At 47.0% G+C, this 22,658-nt stretch overlaps 1 protein-coding gene across 4 annotated transcripts in view; it reads left to right on the top strand.

Annotated features, from left to right (window-relative positions):
- Sh3rf3 (SH3 domain containing ring finger 3) overlaps window positions 1–22,658 on the top strand; it is a 328,118-nt gene that overhangs the window by 243,049 nt on the left and 62,411 nt on the right. For all 4 annotated transcript variants that reach the window (XM_031347710.1, XM_031347709.1, XM_031347711.1 and 1 more), the window contains one exon: window positions 19,816–19,916. In XM_031347710.1, coding sequence (XP_031203570.1) covers window positions 19,816–19,916 — 101 coding nt within the window. The remainder of the gene's footprint in view (window positions 1–19,815; window positions 19,917–22,658) is intronic.

The raw sequence follows: 22,658 nt of genomic DNA, 5'->3' as shown, positions 1-22,658 counted from the left end.
TCCTCCTCCTTCTTCTTTTCCTGCCTCCTTTTCTCTGATACAAAGTTTCCTTATGTAACTCAGGTTAGGCTCATACTCTCTATATAGCTCAGGCTGGCTACTCTTGATCATCTTGTTTGTCTCTTAAGTGCTGAGATTATAGGCATATGCCACCAGATATGGCCTGCTGCCAGGATTTCTGAAATGATTTACTGGGGGATAGGCTACCTAACTCAGAGACCCCCCCTCCCCAGCTTGATTCTCTGATGACCAATTAGAGAATGCCATACAGCCTAGGGACTACGATGGCTCTTCTCCTAAATCCTAGCTTTGCTACAGAGCGTGTCTGAACTACTCCAGCTCTAAGCACCAGATGGGTACCTACCTGGTGCTCTGCTGTGCCTGGGGATGAAGGTCCCCATGGACCCAGGACTTAGTGCTCAAAACGGGATCAATGCTAGAAACAGTGGGGTGGCTGGCTCACCCCAAAACCTTTAATCCCCATGCCATGAGCTCTAGGGGAAGGTGCTTGTTGACTTTCAACAAAAACTATGGGATTTGTTTCTGTGCTCATACCATAGACACAAAGACAGGGGACAGCCCCGCTCCTCAGAGGCTCCAGTCTACAGTGGGGTTTTGGGCTGTGCTCTACCACCTCCTTCACGGATTCTCTTCGATGGTGTGCACAGTGTGATCTGGAGGTTCTAAAATAGCATACCAAACATAGACTCACTCAAACCATCAAGACCAGACTTAGGGAGAAGGAGAGAGGAGTGTGCTACTTGATCAGGCTGTACTGAGGGCAGAGGACTTCCAGCTATCTATACCTGGGTAGCCGGTGGTGCTGGGGACTGACTCCAGATTTTTTTAACAGGCTCAGAATTACTCCTGTCTAATCTTGACATCCAAGCTAGAAGGGCTTGCTGACAGGTAGACCAACCAGCCTCACCTCTTACAGCCTAGCTTTGAACGACACACTCTCCCTGGGTGCTCATTCCAATGATCCTAATAAGTCTCTCACAGGAAAGCTCTCCTCATGGGATGGTGGGGAGAGAAGGGAAGATCGTCCCTGGGAATTCCTCTGGGAGTTCTCAACTCCCCAGCGATTATTTCTATAGTTAGAACTCATGGCTGAGCCCATAATTATCTCAGTGTTATGTGAGGGTCTGGGGAGATAGTTTTGCACAACCCACATGCTATAGATGATTTTTATTTTATTTGTTTATTTATGTACAGGGTTCCATGTATCCCAGGCTGGCTTTGAACCCACTATCTCCCTGCCTCTGCCTCCCAAGGGCTGACATAACAGGCATCCTCTATTACACCAGTTTTATTTGATTCTGGGGAATGGACCGAGGGCTTTGTACATGCTAGGCTAGAGCTTCAGCCAACTAGGAAACAACCTCAGTTCTGATTTTTGTTTGTTGTTTTCTTTCAGGGTCTTTTATTTCTTTTGAGACAGCATTCCACTATTTAACCATAGCTGGCCTAGAACTCACTACATAGATTAGACGGACTGCCTTCATACTCAGAGGTCTACCTCCTGATTTCTGGGATTAAAGGCATGTGCCACTCCCTCCAGTTACATAATACACACATATACATATATGTCTATGTACATGCATACATAAGTACATCTGTATATACGTACATACGTATATACGTACATACATGGAACTCACTCAGTAGACCAGGCTAGCCTGGAACTCAGAAATCCACCTGCCTCTTCCTCTGCCTCTCAAGTGTTGGGATTAAAGGCATGTGCCACCACTGCCTGGCTCAGTTCTTATATTTTTTTAAGAACTTTAAAACAACTCAATCTCCAGCTCTATAAAAACAAGATATCTGGCTGTTTATAGAAAAGAACTTTAGGCTAAGACCTCGTTGATATTACCACTGAGCAAGAAGAAAGTGCCATTGTTTTTAAGGGGCCGGGGAAGATGGGGTTTGGGGGGAGTGGTCATACAGCAAGGTTCAGGCTTGGAGTAGGCGGGCCCTGATATCATATCCTGCAGTCCAGTGCCGGGGTCGGAAGTGCTGGAAGGAAGGGATTCATGTTCCTTCTCTCCTGGTGCATTTTCAAAACAGCAGCTTGCCTCTTGGCACCCAGTAACCAGAACAGGAAGCTCTGTGGGTTTGAGACTGAGCATCTCTGAAACTCATCCTGGAGTCCTCCCACGGTGAAGCAGCGGGTAGCCTTAATTTGGTTGCTTGCTTCTCCTGAGGGCTTTGTGGGACATGAAGGACAGTCTGAGTTTCAGTGAGACACGGGTGACCCCTTCTCTGCCCCGTCTTCTAGCACTGCTTCCAAGGACTCTCTCTACTCCACTCTGGCCACAAGCATGTGGTCGCTTCCTCACGCTGGATGTGCTCAACCACCTGCAGCCGCCCTATACCATCTTCCTCCGTGGTACAATCACAAGGCCTGACCAGTGTTTATCATCCCTCCAGACGCTTCATTAGCATCTGACACAGCTAACTTTACGACTTTCTGGGCACCCCTTCTACTGCCCCATCTGATCCAATCTGAGTACTTTTCACAATAGTTTGTCTATCTTGCACAAATACTTAATGTATCTCCCCATGTCTATCAGATACTTAATGTATTTCCCCAGTACACACACCCTCACTGGGTCATGCCTCTGAGGTATATACTTATCTATACTTATTTTTGGCTACCTTTCCACTTGCATGATGGCTCCGTTCATTGTGTTGAGGTGCCTCAACTCAATGGATGCTAAGGTAATTCATTTCCTTTCATCACATTGCTCTGTGTCTTTTTTCCACATATGTCTCTAATAATACAAAGATGATGATGATGATGATGATGATGATAATAATGATAATAATAATAAAAATAATAATAATATAATGTCAAACCAATATCCCGTCTTCCAAAATGAAGACTCCATACACCTCAGTGACTCCTTTATTCCCCTTGCACAAAACCCAACCTTTCTGCTTCTGGAGATACCCCTGTGACATTGTCAGACTCAGCCCTAGGTTGCCTTTCTAACTTCAACCAATTCAGCCTATGCTCCATCTGTAGACCCACTGCCCACCTACCACCCACAGCTCTAGGAATCGCTTCTCACCATTACTTGTCTTGGCCGTTCGCTTACTACTAACACACGGGAGCATACTCATATTCAAAATCACCTTTCTCGCAACAATCTGAAATAGTCCCTTCATCTCTGCAGCTTTCTGTGCTGATGGTCACTGATTAATCCCTGTGTTGCTACTGTGTCTTCCAGACTTCGTTCATCTGCCATGGAGTCTGATTTGTGGATATGGCTATTCCCCTCAGAGACCTATAGGCCCTACAGGGCAGGGTCTAAGTGCATTTGCCTCTGTGTCCTGTGTGTGCTTAGCCCCTAGATGGGCTCACGCACATTAGCTTTCTTCTTGGGTGAACTGTCAACAGCACTTTTTACTGAAAGTCTTGCATGCATACAAAACAACAAGGTGCATAAAATTCAGCCAGCCCTTCTGTGAAAGGAGAGCTCCTGTCACTCCCAGTGCTCCCGTGAGCTCTGGATCCATTTTGATGGCCGTGTAGAGGGTGCAGCTGTGAGATGTCTGGCTCCAGTCCTATTCTGCTCATACTCTACCCCACAGAATTCCTTCTGTTCACAGGAGAGGTCAGAGCATGGCTGCTCTGTGTGAATAATGGAAAAGCAGTCATATGTCATTGTTCTGCTGGGGGCAGAAGTCTGTCAGCCAAAATATTGACGTAAAAGCTATTTGGGCTGATGCCACCATTAAAAGTCCAGATGTTTTCCTATGATTGCCATTCAGACTTGGGTGAGAGGGAATCTTAATTTATCTTTAATTTGCATTTTGCTGATGGCTAGTGATGTTGAACAATTTTTTTCATGTTTATTGGCCATTTATATAGTCCTTCATCTTTTCAGAACTGCCTATTCATCTCATTTTCCTATTTATTTGAGTGGGTTGTTTGATTTCTTGGTACTTAGTTATTTTTAGTTCTTTGTATATTCTAGCCCAGATATTAATCTTCTGTCAGATTTGCAGTTAGAAATACCTCTACAAATGCTGGCAGGGATGTTGAGAAAATAGAATTCTTATGCAATTTATACTGATGTAAATTTAAATTAGTCCACTATGGAAGTCAGCATGAAGACTCCTCAAGTAGTAATAGTAGTAGTAGTAGTAGTAGTAGTAGTAGTAATGATAATAATAGAAACATAACTGTCACATGATCCACCTATCCTGCTTCTGATTATTTGCCAGAATATATCACAGAGACACACATCCAGGTTCATTACTGCACAAGTCACAATAACCAGATGGAGCCAGCTTATATGTCCATCAACAGATAAATGAAAATAGTGTGGTATGTGTACACACATATAATGGAATTTCATCCACATGAATGAAAATGCATTGTTTTCAGGGGAATGAATACAGCTATAAATGGTGGTATTAGCAAATTAAGTTATATACAGATAATATGGCACATTTTATATCATTAGCAGATCTTAGATTAAATATATATATACACACATATCATAATATATATATATATGATATGTGTGTATATGTTATATATGTATATGGGACATAAAAGTACAAGTGAAACTGTAGGGATTAAAAGGGAGAAATATGGTCAAATACATAATACATATACATGCTGATGTCCTATGAGACCCATAGGACCCTATGAGACTATGTATCATAAATATACACCAACTTAAGGGAAGAATTCCATATGCTTGCTTTTAAAATTATTTGGCTAAGACCAGGAAATGGTTCACTATTTCATCACTTAGTGAAGGGTAATTCATTATTAGGTGATTTTCTCATTGTATGAACATGGCAGAGAGCACCTACATAGACATGAATAGACAGGACAGCTGCTTAAAATGGCGACTGTGCACATCAAGAGATACACAGCTGGGCATGGTATCCCATGCCTAGGACTCCAGCACTGGGGAAGGTGAAGCAGGAGACTCAGACGGACAGGATTAAATAGTGAGTTTGGGGCTATCCTGGCCTACACAGTGAGACCCAAAACACTTTTTAAAAAGGACTAAAGAGATGACTGAATTGGTAAAACTTTCGCCTTGCCGTCTTTGGGACCTGAGTTTGGCTCCCCAGAACCCACATTAAAAACAAAATGAAACAAAACAGTGGTTGGTGAGTATGATCTCAGTACAGCGTAGGTACAGGAAGATAGGTCTCTGGAGTTTGCTGTCAGCTAGCCCATCCTACTTGGTGAAGCTCCAGGCCAATGAGAAACCCCATCTCAATCAAATGCTAGCAGATACCTGACCACCAATGCTCAATTGAGACTGTCCTCTGGCCTCCATATGCCTGTGTATACACACGTGTACCTGCACATACACTCACACACATGCCCACTCACACCTACATATGCACACACACATACAACTACTAGAGATGGAGGAGAGAGGGGATGGGGGAAGCAGGCATTCACCTTCGATTAACGGGGCTGTTGCTTCACGACAACCCAACGCGTTGCTTGCCATGCGTTGCTTTTTATAAACAGAACCTACACTCTAAAAGAGGAATAAGAATGACTAAGGTAAGAAGTAAAGACGGGGTAGGCAAGATGATGGCTCAGCAAATAAAGATGTTTGCTGCCAAACCCGACAGCCCGAGCTAGATCCCCAGAACCCACATGCTAGAAGGAAAGAGTCAATGCCCGTAAGCTGTCCTCTGACCTCCACACTGAGACGTGACATGCATGGGTGCATACACATGTGCATGCACACACAAATAAACGAAAGGATAATTGTTAAAATACATAAACCAGTCACACCGTCATTTACTATCACTGGCAAGTATTATGGTCTGTATGTGCCTTATGTCCATACTTTTATAAGACTGGCAGCGCCATAGGCATGTTTGCACCACCATCACCACAAACAAGCAAGGAAAAACTCTCTTACTATCATAGTCTGACCATCACAGTATCACTAGGCAATAGGAATTTTTCAACTTCATTATCTCTATTACAAGACTACGGTAATTATAAGCAAATGTGTGTGTGTGTGTGTGTGTGTGTGTGTGTGTGTGTGTGCTTGTGCACCACTCCCAATGGAATAAAATGCTATGCTCATTAGAGGGGTCTTCCCATGAATCAAGCAAGTGGTTGAGGCTCTCACCAAACTGCCTGAGGAACTGAAGTGGACATGGTTTGTTGGGGATCACTCAGTGTAAGCAGATGACATCAGGTAACAAGAAGCCCGTGGCTCTTAGGAACATAGGAACAGGAGCCCTATTTCTGACTCAACCCTGTGAGTCCTGAGCAGTGGAGGGCCCGACTCTGTTTCCTCCCAAGGCTAAAGCAGGCTCCTGGCCTGCTTTAATAAATCATGGGTTTATTAGAACATTTATATTATGCCTTCACCGAGGTGCTTAGATAGACCTCAGAGGACCCACAAAGTCTGGAGTATTATTAGAAAACCTTTTGCTGGCCCTGGTGCGGGATTTTGGGGACAGGGGAGAGTACAACTCTGGCAGCAGTACAGTGGCCTAGACTTCACTTCAGGTACATGTGTCACATCTGCAAACTGAGCAAACTGAGACACACAGCCCCAACCTACTTGAAGGCAGAGATTCAGAGTCCCCATCACATCCCTCTGCCAAATCCCGCACAGGTTTGTAAGTCCTTACATTGAACACAGATGTTAGGAAACTGAAGATACATCTGTCTGCAGCAATTGGCATGAGGCACTGTCACTTGTAAACCTTAAGGCCAGTTTTGCTCTAGTGGCCCTCCAGTGCTTCCTGTGTGGCTCTACTGGCTCTGAAGGACTGAATGTCCATGCTGTGGAAGACCCTGGAAGGCCCCAGAGACAGTCTAAAATGGACTAACTCCCATCTAGCCATGGGCAAGTCCTTTAGTCAGCCCCATTTACCCCCCACCCCAGCTCCAGAGAGCCCAGCTGCTGGCAGATAAACAACCCTTTGAGATGGAAGAAAGTTGCTTTAACATTGATGCAGCTGGGAATGTGTTTGGAAATCATTAGGGCGACTTTGAAGAGAACATTGCTCAACCATCCTGTGTCCCGGAAGGAAACCGAGCTCTGCCCAGAGCTCCCGTGCTACCTGAGTCTTATCTCTACATAGATGGGCACGAGCTGGGAAGTAGGGGGCGAAGCACTGGCTAAGAGCTGAAGAAATTGACAGCAATGGCTGCCCCAGGCCTTGATGCTCGGCAACCACCTCACTGTCAAATGCTTATCAGTCCTGCAGCCCCTGGCTCTCTACTCACCTGCAGAGCTCCAGCTGCTGGGGAAGCTGAGAACATGGCTTATTCTTAGAAGTTTTAGAAAGTGAGGAATTTAATTTACATGCCTTTTAAGGGGTTGTCTTTAAAAACCTACCAGCTTTGCTTCAACAGTGAGTCAAACAATCCCATGGTGTCTGGTCCATGAAGAGCTTTCTTCTGCAATTCTGGAAGTAGCTGAGTGTGGGCACTGGATGTGGGAGTGGGGGATATCCACGGAGGTGAGGATCAGACAGACTCAACGTGCCAAAACTCGGAAGAAGGATCCCGAAGCACTGCGGATTAGAAAGCAGAGCAGGCAAGGCACTACATAGCGACGGAGATAGAAGAGTCTAGAAAATGCCGTCGGTTTTATGGATTCACAAGTGCTACAGATACCCTGCATCTGTCTAAGGCCACCTGGCAACGTGCCTTTTGTACAAAAGGATGAAAAAGCTAATAGAAGGCGGCTTTGGATGGAGATCGTCTATGGCTACTTTTAATTTAAAAAAAAAAAAATGTCCAAGGCTATGTCCGTTTGATCAAAGTCGAAGTCTGAAAAACCGAAGGAAGGTGAGAAGTAGATTCCATATCTCCTCACAGGTCTCTTTCTGCCCTGGATATTTTGTGGGTACTGTTTTCCCACAGGCCACCTCCCCTCGGATTCAGTTGATTCTTCTTAGTGCCATCAAGGATATGCCCTGTAAGCTTCAGCACACTGCCGTGGCTCACTGACCCACCCTTCCCTGTGCAAACAGTCAGATAGTGAATAGTGTAGACTTTGCAGTCACATGTTTCTATGCTGACCAATCACCGCTGCCCTTGTACAGCTAACGCAGCCAGAGTAACCTAAATGGATAAACATTGCTGATTGGCTGTAAAACCTGGATACCTCTGACCTGTGGTCACAGTTTGCCCCCCACCCCCCGCGCCCCATTGAGATCCATCAAGTCAACAGCTTAGCTGCTTCTGCTACCATAGTCTCCAAGCAAATCTGGCGTGCTTGAAAGGAGAGCATGACCAGGGGGCCATATCGGAGGCACTGGCCTCCACCTTAAGTGGTAAGCACAGGTGCACGTTATAGGGTGTGGTAGTTTAAATGATAGATGCTCCTCCATAGTCTCAGGCATTTGAATATTTAGTCCCCATTTGGGGACTGTTTGTAAAGAGTTAGCACATATATGTTCTTGATGGAGGAGTATGTCAGCAGGCATAAGATTTGAGAGCTTAAAGACTTAAACACCATTTCCTATTTGTTCTTTATGCTTCCTGTTTGTGGCTCAAGATGTTCTGTCCTGTCCTGTCCTGTCCTGTCCTATTGTCTTAGTCAGGGTTTCTATTCCTGCACAAACATCATGACCAAGAAGCAAGTTAGGGAGGAAAGGGTTTATTCAGCGTACACTTCCACATTGCTGTCCATCACCAAAGGAAGTCAGGACTGGAACTCAGCAGGTCAGGAAGCAGGAGCTGATGCAGAGGCCATGGAGGGTTGTTCCTTACTGGCTTGCTTCTCCTGGCTTGCTCAGCCTGCTCTCTTATAGAACCCAAGACTTCCAGCCCAGGGATGGCACCATCCACAAGGGGCCCTACCCCCTTGATCACCAACTGAGAAAATGCCCCACAGCTGGATCTCATGGAGGCACTTCCCAAACTGAAGCTCCCTTCTCTGTAATAACTCCAGCCTGTGTCAAGTTGACACACAAAACCAGCTAGTACACCTATCCTATCCTATCCTATCCTATCCTATCCTATCCTATCCTATCCTATATTCCTAAGCTATCTTCCATTCTGGTTATGTACAGAATCAAGCTTAACCGGGCCACGAATGCTTTAATTCTTGCTTTTCTTTTGGGATGCAGTTCACCAAGGGCAATACAGTGACAGCAAGTACTGAATAAAACATGTTCATCTCACTACCCCTTGGGGTGATAACAGTGTTTTCATGATGCATATTAAAAATTAAAATGATGAGGCATTTCTTCTGGGGGTTTTTCCATCTGTGGCAGAGTCTCAAACAGCTTGGGACCCCAGCATCCCCACCAACCCTTACACCTATTATTTCCTGTTATTAATCCCTGTGGTAAAACCGCATGGCCTGGTTGGCATGCTTGCTTATGAGACTATTAAACTGCAATGAGGAGCCTCTGCTGTCGGTAACAACAGGACAGTTCAGGGCTGAGCAATGGAAGCATTGCAGCCAGACGCTGGTACTGAGCTGATCTCAGAGAATGCTGGCACTTCACAGCGCAAGTCACCGTCTCCAACCACAGCCCAGATTTCAGTTACTGGGGTGTCTTAGTCGGGGTTTCTATTCCTGCACAAACATCATGACCAAGAAGCAAGTTGGAGAGGAAAGGGTTTATTCAACTTACTTCCATATTGCTGTTTATTACCAAAGGAAGTCAAGACTGGAGCTCAGGCAGGTCAGGAAGCAGGAGCTGAGGCAGAGGCCATGGAGGGATGTTCCTTACTGGCTTGCTTCCCCTGGCTTGCTCAGTCTGCTCTCTTATAGAACCCAAGACTTCCAGCCCAGGGATGGCACCACCCACAAGGGGCCCTACCCCCCTCGATCACTAATTGAGAAAATGCCCCACAGCTGGATCTCATGGAGGCACTTCCCGAACTGAAGCTCCCTTCTCTGTGAAAACTCCAGCCTGTGTCAAGTTGGCACACAAAACCAGCCAGTACATGGGGTACCCATTCAGCCAGGAGGAGAGAAGTATGAGTTCCAGGCCTGTGTCTGCTTTCTGGTGTTGCAGTCCAGTTGCCCTGTGGTGCTGGCAGATCCCCTTCAGTATGGGTGGGCTCCTTGGCTCATGTTTATGCTGACACCATGGTAAATCCCATACGGTGAGGGCATTCTCATTGGCTGTGAGTCTTAGATGACCCTGTGTCTACCAAGCTGGTGCTAAATGCTCATGCTTAGGCCTGAGGCTGTCACCAGTTCTTTGTTCTTTATGGGCAGTGGCTCCATGGGCTAGCCACTGACTACCTAGGTGGTTAGCTCTTGAATGCTGTGTGTCTTCACCTGCTCAGGCACCGTCCTGGTATGTGTCCTCTGCTGATTCATTTTTTTAAAAGATATGATTATACAGACATATATCTCTATGGGTAGGTGGAGGGTGCATGCGCATGTGTGTTACAGGACACTTATTGAGGTCAGGGGCAATATTCAAGAGTCGGTTCTTGTCTTCTACCTTGTTTATTGGAGATGGTGTCTCCGGTTGCTTCTGCAGCTGGCCCGTGTGTTCTAAGCTAAGTGGACCATGAACTTCTGGGCAATTCTCCTATCCTGGTCTCTCATATCACTCACTATAGGAGTGCTAGGATTGCAGATGTATATTACCACCTCTGGCTTTATTACATGTCGTCTGGGGATCCAGACTCGGGTCATCAGGCTTGTGCCGAAGGGCTTTGCCCCACTGAGACATCTCTGTCCCACACCAGACTTCCTTTATTATGGCTCAAAACCTTTCTTGGGAAGGGGTCAGCGGGCACACAATCCCTAGTAAGCAAGGCTGGATTTGGCTTTGAATTCGGAACAGAGATTTCTACCAGGCAGTCTTGGAGTCATGATAGACCATTTCCTTAGGACCACGGTCATAGATTTTGTTGTTGTTTGCTTTTAAAATTTGGGGACATTTTTATACTCAAGTACTGTACTTACATCATTTTTGTTCCTCCCTTTCCCTCTTCAACTCCTCTCTTCTCCTCCCAACTCTCAAAAATCACTACCTCTTCTATAATTACTATTATTATTTATGCATGTATACAAATGTGTGTCTGTGTGTGTGTCTGTGTGGACTGTATATGTATATGTATATGTATATGTATATGTATATGTATATGTATATGTATATGTATATATGTATATATAGGCTAAGGAGTCCACTTAATGTTCTCACATGTATATATTTAGGACTGAGCACTTGGGATGGGGTAACCTGTCCACGGGTTTATTCCTGGAGAAAATGCTGATTCATTCTCCGCAGCCATTAATGGCTTGTAACTGTTCATCTAGAGGTGCTTTGTGAAAGTTATCATCCCGTACTGATATATTAACTGTTGTCATGAAGTTCTTGTGTAGGCAAACACACCATTGAGGTTTTGTGGGTGCAGCATTCTTGTTGAGTCTAGAAGATGCTCTCACAGCCAGCATCCTGGCCTTCTGGCTCTTAAAATCTATCTGCTCCCCCACTCCTCCGATTTTCCCTGAGTGTTAGGCAAAGTGGTCGCATTGTATAGGTATCAACTGGGGAGGGGAACTCCACTGTTATTTATCCTCTATATTTTGACAAGTTGTGAGTGTCTGCTGACTTAAAAACAGAGGCTTCTTTGATGAGGACATGAGAGGCATACTTGCCTGTGTGCGCGGGGATAAGTATTTACAGGACAGATAGAAACTATATTAATTTAATGGCATAATGGCAGCAGTAGAATCTTTTCCAGGGTCAGTGACCTCACCTGCACTGGGTAGTTGGCTAGGATTACAGTACCAGGCATGGGTTCCCTCCTGTTGTACAGGCCCTACATTCAACTAGACAGCTATTTGGTTACCCTACTTCCCGGGGTAAAGGTGTCAGTATTGCACCATTGGGGACATCTCACTGTGCCGGCCATTGTTGCGCTTCATAGGCTTCGTAGCTGAGGAGGACCACTGGTTGCTTTTTCCCCCCAGGCAGATTGCACGGCACTGTCCAGTAATATAAAGCGAGTCCTCAGGGAGGCGTCTTTCAGGTCAGTTCCGGCTCGATTCCTGCAAGTACTGTATCCAAAGTGTGTGGTATACCTTCACGTTCTAAGCGGCCACCAAGGGCAATGGCAATTGCCTATATTGTTTGGGGAGTCTCTTGGAGTCGACTGACCGACAAATTGAATGAGGTTTTATTGGATAGTCTGGAGCTCATATGAGATAGCTCCATATGAGTAATCTATGGAACAGTGTTTCCCTGTGTCTTTTCCAAATAGGGTTAGTGTTACTTGCTTGCCCTTCCTTCCTCTCCCTCTGCACTAGCCTCCTCCTGATTCCCAAAGTCCCCTGCAGTCCCTCCCCGTCACAGCACCCGCGTCCTACTATGCCACACCATCAGGGTCCCTTTCTACATTACTGGCTTCCATGGTTACTTCAGGTTATGTACCCAAATCTAAAGATTGGGAGCTCTGATTCCCATGCTGTGAATTAACAGAATTAACACTGTAAAAAAAAATTATACAATCAAAAGTAATTTGCAGATTCAGCGCGACCCAAGTAACAATCTCCGGCATTCTTCACAAAAATAAAAGACCCATATCTGTCACCCTGCATAAAAATCAACTCCCAATGGATTGAAGGTCTCAATGTGAAACCTGAAACTTGGAAACCGGTAGAAGAAAAATAATTAGACCCCTATAACACACAGGCAGAGGAACAGACTTTCTGAATGGGAGTCCATTTGCCCGGGAACTAAGGCCAACAACTGATGAATGGGAACACAGGAAACAACCTCTATCCAGTGATAGAAGCCTCTGAATGTAGTAGAAGCCCACAGAGTGGGGGTGAATCCTTGCCAGTTATCCATCCAACAGAGAAGTAATACACAGAATATACAAAAATTTAAAAAGTAATCAGGAAAACAAATGACTCAATTAAAATAAGTATGGGCTCTGATTCTGAACTGAGGGTCTCAAAAGAAAAAGCAAAAATGACTGAGAAAAATAATGTGATAAACAACCTTAGCAATCAGGGAAGTTCAAAGTGCCTACAATCAAGAAGACAACTAACAAGTTATGGTGAGAATGTGGGGAGAGGGGAACCCTCCCATCACTGTTTGGAGATTGCAAATGGTGCAGCCACTATGGAAATCACTGTAGTGGATTCTCAGAAAACTAAAAGTAGATCTAATGTAGGGAGATTTATTTTCATGTACCTGGCCCTTTATTAAAGAATTCCCGGTTGATAGTCAACTGGCTCTGTGAGAGAACCATTTGACTCTATGACCTTCTGTGTGGGTTGGCTCTTGGACTTCTGGGAATAGGAGAGGGTATAAAAAGCCAGCAGAGGCTGAGAGAGAAGGGTAGGGTCCAGCAGGCAGGAGATATGGCCATAGAGTTGGGCTAGAGCAGACAGTTGGTGTGGGAAGAAAGGTTGAGCAGGGCTAGAGGAGAGAAGACAGTTGGGACGGACAAGAGACTGAGCAGAGTGGAAATGGGAGACCGCAGAGCAGGAGAAGCTGAGCTGAGCTAGAGAAGATAGTGTCGGGGGACAGTTGAAAGTGGACTTAGCTATCAAAGTGAGAAGGCAGTTGGTGACTTTTGAGCCAGGCGAGGCTGAGCTGAGCAATTGTTAGAGTTTGGAGCTGCTAGTACCGGGAACACTGGGAGAAGGGACCGGTTCAGTCACACATTGGGGAACTGAGGGAGGAACGGTTGGAAGGGAATCAGGTTGGAAACTGGGAGGAGGGCTGGCAAGGAGCTAAGAGAACTGGTTTCTGTCTGTAAGAAAAGGAGACATTAAAAGAAAACACACGTTTTACAATCTACCGTATGACCCAGCTTTACCGCTGTTCCTCAGCGTATCCCCAAAACGACGTACACGGATACCTGCCTAGCCACATTCTTTGCCACTCTGTTCTCAACAGCCAGGAATCAGAAACAACACAAGTATCTTTCACCTGATGAAAGTGTGTTACACACACTGTGAAGTTCTACACAGCTGTGAAGGCGAATGGGTGCACCTGAAAAATATACTGAGCGAGCTACCCCAGTAAGAGCCAGAAAGACAAATGTCATGTTTCCCTCATTTGTGGATCCATAATCCCAGTTTTTATCCAGAGCAAGCAAAGTCCCTCCCAACTTTGTTATTTTTATCATTTTCCTGTATCTAAAAATCAGATGCTTAAAAATCCAATGGGAAGCAAGGCTTAAGTGGCACACAGCTGTAATCCCAGTTACTGGGGAGGCTTGAGGCAGGAGGATCTCAAGTTCAAGGCCTGCCTGGGTTAAAGAATGAACTCCAGGCCATTCTAGGCAACTTAGTGAGACACTGTCTCAAATAAGAAGAGAGCTGGGCACACAGCTCATTGTTAGAATGGTTACCATCCATAGTCGTATAATGGCATCCATATATATCCATATACATAGTCAACATGTGTATTTAAAGCAAAGGTAGATCGGCCGTTTGCAGTTAGGTGGAAGCCCTCAACCGTACATTCCATTTTACTTCAAACCAGACTTTCTTATACCTCACAAAGCTCTGCTTCAGACACTCAGTAAAACCATCTCAAGAGAAAAGTGGCTGGATGGGGGTGTGAAAGTGCATTTGGACAGCACTGTGTTAGCAGAGGCTAACACAGCCAGTCCCCCTGACCTGTGAGTCTCTAGTAGACCCTTTAAAGCTTCAGTGCCTGCCCTGTGTTTTCTGCCAGTGTCACAGGCTGGCACTGCTGAGGCGATCCTCAGCAGGCTCTCTCACCTCAGCAGACATCCTGAAATAAATAGTCCTGAAGTCCCCAGAAAGTCAGAGCCCCAAGCTTCCTGCCCCAGGAGGGCTGCTCTTGGGGTTTTCCTGGAGACAGAGGTGAAGAGCTAATTCAGGCATGGATGGGCAGAACCCAGTGCGCATCAGGAAAGCACAGAGTCGATCACACTCCCTTTATAAGGTTACTCTTTGTCCCTGGCAGAGCTCACTCTGATGTTGCTGCCACCAGGTCGGAACTCAGTGATGTCCTCTCTGGATGGCACTGCCCCGCAGTGCCACCCTGTGAGCATGAGCTGTAGGTCTTTCCACCTTGGGAAAGGACTCTTAGTTTGTCTTCCTGTTGGTGTGATAAAACATTCTGGCAAAGGCAATATCTGGCTTGCAGTTCCCTGGGGATGCAGTTCTTCGTGGTGGGGTTAGGCATGAAGGCAGGACCAGGAAGTTGGCTGGTCTTGTACATCTGCAGTCAAGAAGCAGAGAGTGACTAGGACGCAGGGCCAGATGAGAAGCCTCAAGGCTCACACCCAGGGACCCATTTCCTCTAGCGAGGATCTTCCTTCTCAGAGATCCACAACCTTGCCAGACTATGCCACCAGAGAGAGACCAAGTGTTCAAACACATGAGTCCGTAGGGACATATCTCATTCAACAGACGTATACAGGAGTATGCCTGTATTGCAGTTCTAGCCAATGCGTAGCTAAAAAAAGAAAAGAAAAGAAAAATGACTCACATATTTGTTTTGTAATACCTGTTATATAGAGTTCCAGCCGATGGTTTCCGGGAAGACCACCAGCAATTGCTTCCTGGATCTTAGATGCCAATGCTCTGCTCCCCAACCCCCCAAGCCCCACCCCCGCCTACATACTCTAAATAGGCCTGAGATTGCTTTGGCCGCAGAGTCCCTGGGTACCCTCAGTCTATCCCCCTAAGCCTCCTGATACCTCCCTATGGAACCCTTGATGTTTGGTTTACCCAGAGGATCAATTATGGGCTACCAAGCCATATCACCCCAGTGCAAGACAAACACCAACAATGGCCATACCGTGGACCAAGCCTTCCCCTTTGCCCAGAAGATGCAAATCTGTCTTCACTGTCTCTCCTGGCCAAAAATATTCTGCCATCCTATTGAGTTCTGGCTTGAGTGGCCTCAAGGCCATTGGAGACAATGTAGACGTGGAGAGATGAGCCTCAGCAGAGCCCAGGCAGGTTCTGTACAGGTTCTGTGCAGTCCCCACCTCTGCTCTGGCCAGGACTTTGCACACGTGTCACTGAATTTATCTAGCCTATCTCTTCAGGGGCTCTTGGCATAGAAACTAGATCCTTGCAGGAAGTTTCCACACTGGGGCCCTAGTGTCCTGGTGTCATTACCCTGCCTGACTGTCTCATTTTAATGCACCTTCTGCTTCTACCAGGCCTGTTCCTCCAGGCCACCATTCACCTTCCCTTCTACCTTAAGAGACTTATCCCATTCCTTTTAGACGCCACCTTAGATGCTACCCCCATCCCGTTGTGTGTGGCCTGACCTCACTGGGACAGCTTAAGTGACTCTTCGCCACAGGGCCAACACCAGAGCTAGAGACCCTCTCTGCTTTGTTTACTGGGAATGCCCAGTTGACAGGTACTCAAGGCATGGCGTACTCAATGCATGCCCCATTAGCATGCAAGGTTCTGCTATGGTGCCTGGAAGTCCTGGAGGAACATTTGAGTTGACAGTCTGAGTCCCTGACCCCTAGGGAGAGCTAGAAGCAATGGCAGTTCCCAAGGTTGGCTGCCAGACCCCTCCACAGATGTCCTTCAGTGAACAAGAACTGTAATGCCAGCGGGGGAGCATTCCCCGCCTCCCTGACTCTGCTGGAACTTCTGTGACAGTCTCCAGGTGCCTTCGGAGCCCTCCTGGATGGAGAACACTCAGTCTCTGGCTCACTCCACAGGAGGGCAGAGGTGACAGCAGCAGGTGGCCAGTCCCACAGCCTGTCAACAGGAAGACACATCCACAACTCCAAACCTAAATCCCTCACGTGTCTCCCAGTTCTTTCTTGGTTGGTCTTAGGCATGAAATCCACAGGGGTAGAAACCTGCCTTTGAAACTTGGTGTTCTCTCTTTGTGAAGTTTAAGAAGGCCCAGGAGACACAAGGAAACTCGTCTGCCAGTCGCACGGTCTCACGGCAAGGCTCTCAGTGTTTAAACAGAAAGCAGAAACTGACGTGGTAGAGGTTCTAGGTGCCGTGACCACAGGACCCATCCAAATCCCTTTGAAAGAAGGTGCAGGATCAGCATGAGGCCTACAGCCACAGAGCTCCTTAGGGAGGCAAGCCCAGACTGATTCTAAGTTCCGAGAATCACTTCCTTACTCCCCTGTGAGCTTAGCAAGGCCAGTCAGAGTGCAAGGTGTGAATTTACGTTAAGATTGTCCTAGGGTAGCCCGTCCCTATCTCGATGAGCTCTGCATTTAGTGACCTCGGCTTACCTGAGGCCATACCCTAGGCCATGAACTTATCACATTCAGAGTCAGGACATTTGGAAGTACCACCCTAGGGCCTTTCTGCCAAGGTTCCAGCAGCTTGGCCTGTAGTCATGCAACCCCTGTGTGTCTGTCCGTCCCTTGTTAGGTGCCTGGAGCAGAGGAAATGCCAGGGTCCTTTAGGCTGAGACAGACGAAGGCTTACTGAACCTGGCTACTCTTTGACATTCCTTCTTCTCCCCACACACATTAGTTTTCTAGAAGTGCCAAATGGTACAGGAAACTCAGTGGAGCAGCAAGAAGTTACTTTCGAAAGCTCAGGATGCTAGAGTGCAAATGAAGTTCTAGGCAGACCTGTTTCTTCCTGGGACAGATGGGGCCTGGGGGAAGTCGTGCCTCTCTCCTGATTTCTGTGGCTACTAATCATCTTTGCAGTTCCTTGGCTTATAGACACATGACTGCTCTCTGCCCCCATTGTCACATAGCCTTCTGTCCCCTGTGTGTCCTGTTCACGGGTCATCCTTACTTCAATATACAAAGACATTCCAAATGAGGTCTTGTGCCAGGGGCTATATGAACTTGGACTGATCTTTTTGAGAGGGACACAGCTCAACCCGCTACACCTCCAAATACCTCTGAACAGAAGGCATAAACTGGTGTGGAGGGGATTTGTGGACATTTACCCCTGAGGACGGAAATGTCCTTGCCTCCTAGAACCTTGACCTGAAGAGCTCAACATGCACAGGCACCCGAAGGCACAACCTGAAGTAGGAACATCACTCAACCAAACTTTGTTTAAAGGGGCCCTTGAAGCCTTGAGACCCCAAATGCAGAGTCTTTGGGGCCATACTGTGCTTTGTCATCTCTGGTCATCCTGCTGTCTCTTGGGTGTCACCTCTTTAGAAGTTAATATTCAGCTCCTGAGATCGCCACTTTTTAAATTTATCTTAAACTCCAGATTTTATTCCTCTCCCGGTCCACCCCCATACCATACCACATCCCAATACCTCCTCCCCACTCCTCTGTCTCCACGAGGATGTCCCCACCCCTGACCTCCACCTCACCAGACCTCTAAACTCCTTGGGACCTCCAGTCTCTTGAGGGTTAGGTGCCTCTTCTCTGACTAAACCCAGACCCAGCAGTCCTCTGCTGTGTATGTGCTGGGGACCTCGTATCAGCTGGTGTATGCTGCCTGGTTGGTGGTCCAGTGTTTGAGATCTTGAGTGGGGAGGTCTAGGTTAGTTGAGACTGATGGTCCTCCTACAGGATCACCCTCCTTCTCAGCTTCTTCCAGCTTTCCCCTAATTCAACCACAGGGGTCAGCAGCTTCTGTCCATTGGTTGGGTGCAAATATCTGCATCTGACTCTTTCAACTGCTTGTTGGGTCTTTCAGAGGGCAGTCATGATAGGTCCCTTTGTGTGAGCACTCCATAGCCTCGGTAATAGTGTCAGGCCTTGGGACCTCCCCTTGAGCAGGATCCCACTTTGGGCCTGTCTCTGGACCTTCTTTTCCTCAGGCTCCTCTCCATTTCCATCCCTGCAGTTCTTTCAGACAGGAACAATTATGGGTCAGAGTTTTGACCGTGGGATGGAAACCTCATCCCTCACTTGATGTCTTGTCTTCCTGCCGTTGATGTCCTGTCTTCCTGCCGGAGGTGGGCTCTATAAGTTCCCTCTCCCTACTGTAAGGGAATTTCATCTAAGGTCCCTCTCTCTGAGTCCTGAGAGTCTCTCACTTCCCAGGTCTCTGGTGCACTCTGGAGGGTCCCCCCTCCCCCAGCCTCCTACCTCCTGAGGTTACCCGTTTCCATTCCTTCTGCTGGCCCTCAGGGAGACTGCCACTTTTAAACAAATGAATTTTGCAGTTGTAGAGTTCCTGGAAAGAAATTGTCCACAAAAAGCTGACTGATTAAAAGTTGAGTGGCTGTGGGGAGTTTGAAATGTTTCAGGTCCAGAGACTAATTACAGTTTCTCTTGGGCTATTTTTTTTTTAAGTCCAGCTAAAGAGCCTTCCCTTACTCACCTCAGTGTCAGACCTAACATCCTGATAACCAGATAAAAGCCTTTGGAATGTATTAACAGAACCCTACTCTCCACCAATCAAAGGACTTGGTGTACTATGGGGGAGCATCTCCCCACAGCTGAGACCTCTCTGTTGTGCTGTAATCACCTACTTAACGCTTCCACCACGGATTTGCAGAGCGTCTTAATTTATGATTGTCTTTGCTCTATTACTATAACAACGTCACGAACCTGCTTCCACGCTGGAACACGGTATTTGAGGAAAACCTAAATCTGTGCCCCTGACCATGGCCATCTAAACTTACAGAACAAGATTTTCATTTCCACACACCAACGATTAATCCGGGTTCTAAGGATAAAGCTAGGCCTCCACCCGACAGGGTCTTCCCCATGATGACCTTGGTATGATACTCAGAAGGGGCCCTCGAGAGAAGCCTTGGGCCACCAACCTCGCTGCAATGGGATAGCTTATGTGAGTCCTAGCCAGGGAAGTAAGACATGAGGATTGGGAAGATGGAGGCTCTGACACCGAGGGAATGAATACACATGGCTGCGGGGGGCTGGGGGGAGGCTACCCACCCACTTGGTCCTCAGATGAGATCTTCCACTCACTTGTGTATTCTCTTGTATCTTTTCAGGACTCCTCTTCAGGTGGACCTGTCCCCACAGCACTCCCACGAGCTGCCGCGGTGGCTGGAGAACAGGGCATGCCTCCCAAAGTCCAGCTGCCCCTCAACGTGTGAGCTGCCCCTCATGTCTGTCGACATTCTCTGCACACTGGCATTTACACAAGTGGTTCCTAGTGGGTTTTTCAGTTGGTTACTAGCTGTTCTTTATAGTCACGTACAAATGTTAGTGCCTCTCAGAAGGGAAGTGCGAAAAGTCTTTTAACGCCACGGTCCCTAGGATAATTAGGAGAAGTGAGGGGAGACTAATCATATCGGACAGCACAGGCCCTCAGTGGCCTATCAAGAAAAGAATCAGCCGTTTCTCAGAGCAGGTTTCTCAGAGGTGGCCACTGCGGCTCAGCTTCCCAGGGAAGCGAGGCTAGACTGCCGGGCTGGGAGCTGTGGAGACTGCAAGCAGTGAGCAGACCCTCAAGAGGCAGTTTCAGTGAGACAGCTTTTTAGAAGGGGGGAAACAAAGGCTACTTAAACCTTTGGGGGATGGACAGAGGTTTTCATTTCAGGGTGTTTGGACATCATTGGCCATTGGCTGGGGCCAGGGTGCTATGCATGCCTCATTTGCATATCATTTGCATAAGGAGGAATTCCAGGTGCTGCCAGACATGACCTTATAAGGGGAGAGGAAGCTTAACCTGGCTACCACACCAGGATGTGTCGTCTCCCGGTGGGGAGAGGTGGAAACACAGGGCTATGTGAATTGGGGCAGAGGGGGTAGCGATCCCACTCCTGCTGATCTCAGGATGAGATTTCTGGGGTTTGGACAGACATGCTATAACCCCACTCTTCCTCCAGGCCTGCCCCCAGCCCCACGAGAGGTCCCTGAGCTCTTGGGTGTCCTGAGGATGGAAGGGTGTGGTGAGGTCGGCAGGCATCCCCCTGGAAGTATGGGCAACAGATTAGTCCTGCGGGCTCAGAAGTGCCACCCCTAGGCAGGCCAGCTGCTTGCCAACCCCAAATATAACTACATGAATCACTGCCAGGAAATAAGGTGTTTATCTTGTTGAGGAAATTTTCTCTGCTAAATTACAGCATTTAAACGAAACGAGGAATTCTAAAAAAAAAAAAAAAAAAAAAAACTCCCATTTAAGGAGTCTTCTTAAGAATTAGATGGCTTCTGTATTTGGCAGTGAGCTCAGTCTCTTGAACAGATGCTTTAAGGTGGAGTGGATGTGGATTTGGCAGACATAGGGAGTTCCGTCAGTCTGAGCAAGCCAGTGGGACAGTCAGACTCTGTGTGGTGCAGAGTTTAATGCGCCTGCGGGGAGATGCTTCTGGACAAAGCAAGTCGCCACGTTCAAAACGTTCCCCCAAATCACCTTAAACACCCGGTGCATCCCTGCCTCGCCCATTTGGCCAACCTCAGATGGTAGACTTCAGAATGGATAAGGAAGTTCTGCACACCTCCTTCTCAACTTGCTCACCTTCATGCCTGAGTAAACGAAATCTGAAACGTATCCATTTTTCTCCAAACCAGATTAATAGGCTATCTTCCAGATTAGTGTTCAGGTTAAAATTCATATTTTCAGCAGGACTAAATATGTCAGAGACAGGTAGCCCTGCCCCATTTGTAGGTTCAGCTATCCTTTAATTCAACCAACCACTCATGGGTAGAAGATATTCAATAAGAGATTCTAGAAAATTCCTTAAAGCAAAACTTGGATTTTTCATGCCACATGTATAAAGCAATACGCAGATGTTGTGTTCAGTATTATGCCATTGAGAGGGAAAGGACACAGAAGAGTGGCATTCATTATATGCCAGTATCGGGCTGATCTTTATCTGGGATGTGAGCATCTACTAGGCGCACTGGGTATCCTGGGATCCTGAGAGTGCCGACCATGTGTGGCCATGTTCCTGGTCTGCTACTGTGGTTCCATTGCAAGCCAGAGGCCAAGAGAAGTAAGTGAGAAGGCTAGAGAGAAGAGCTAGATGCAGAGTAACACCCCTGAGGAAGGGGGGCTCCTGTCTACAGGAGATGGCTCTAGTACAGTTCCTCAAATGAGAAACAGGGCACAAGCTGGTGAAGATGAGCCTAGGCTCATTTTTGTGTCCTCACAAAATAGCTGAATGCCTAAACCCAGACTCTCAATGAGTACCTACATTTCCTTGAAAATCAAGGCACCCCCATTCCTGGGTATGGAAGGTTCCCAGTTCTTATGTTGGGCAAGCTATGGGAAATGACTTCTGAGTCTTTGCGATGTAGGAGTCAGGAGACATCCAAATACATTCTTGGGGTCTCCCTTCCTAGCCCTTTCTACTACCGAGACAAGAGTCACTAGGATCTGAGACACAGCCTCTCCTTACTCCCTCCTCACCCCAGGTCATATTGCCACTGTTGAGTTTGAGACTCATCCGTGTAGCCCGAAGGGAGACTGGATTATCAGATAATATTAACAGACTTGGATGGGGGTGAGTTGGCAGGCAATACAGAGACAGTGTGAGCAGTAGTCGAATGCAGACCTTCTAAGAGGCCAGAGTGTGCATCCGTGGCCGTCTACCGAGCAGCAGAGACATGCTTACAAAGGTCACACATGTTGCATCGACATATATGGCCCAATTTGAAAACCTGATGATGGGAATTCTAGTTTGTGTGTTACTGAACGGAAAGAAGATGAGTTTGCCGAGCAGATGCGTGTAGCCTGACCGGTCTATACTTTCTGATACAGTTCCATAACTGACTGCTCTTCCTGTCACAGTAGCTGTCAGTCACGTTCAAAACCCTAAATCTGAACACGAGAGAATTTATATTTACAAAAACATCTGCAGCAGCAGCATACCAAGTATGTCCAGGATTT

The sequence above is a fragment of the Mastomys coucha genome, unplaced genomic scaffold (genome assembly GCF_008632895.1).
Source record: "Mastomys coucha isolate ucsf_1 unplaced genomic scaffold, UCSF_Mcou_1 pScaffold3, whole genome shotgun sequence".
NCBI lineage: Eukaryota > Metazoa > Chordata > Mammalia > Rodentia > Muridae > Mastomys > Mastomys coucha.
The sequence above is the reverse complement of the archived record's forward strand: the minus strand, read 5'-3'. Positions and strand labels throughout refer to the sequence as shown.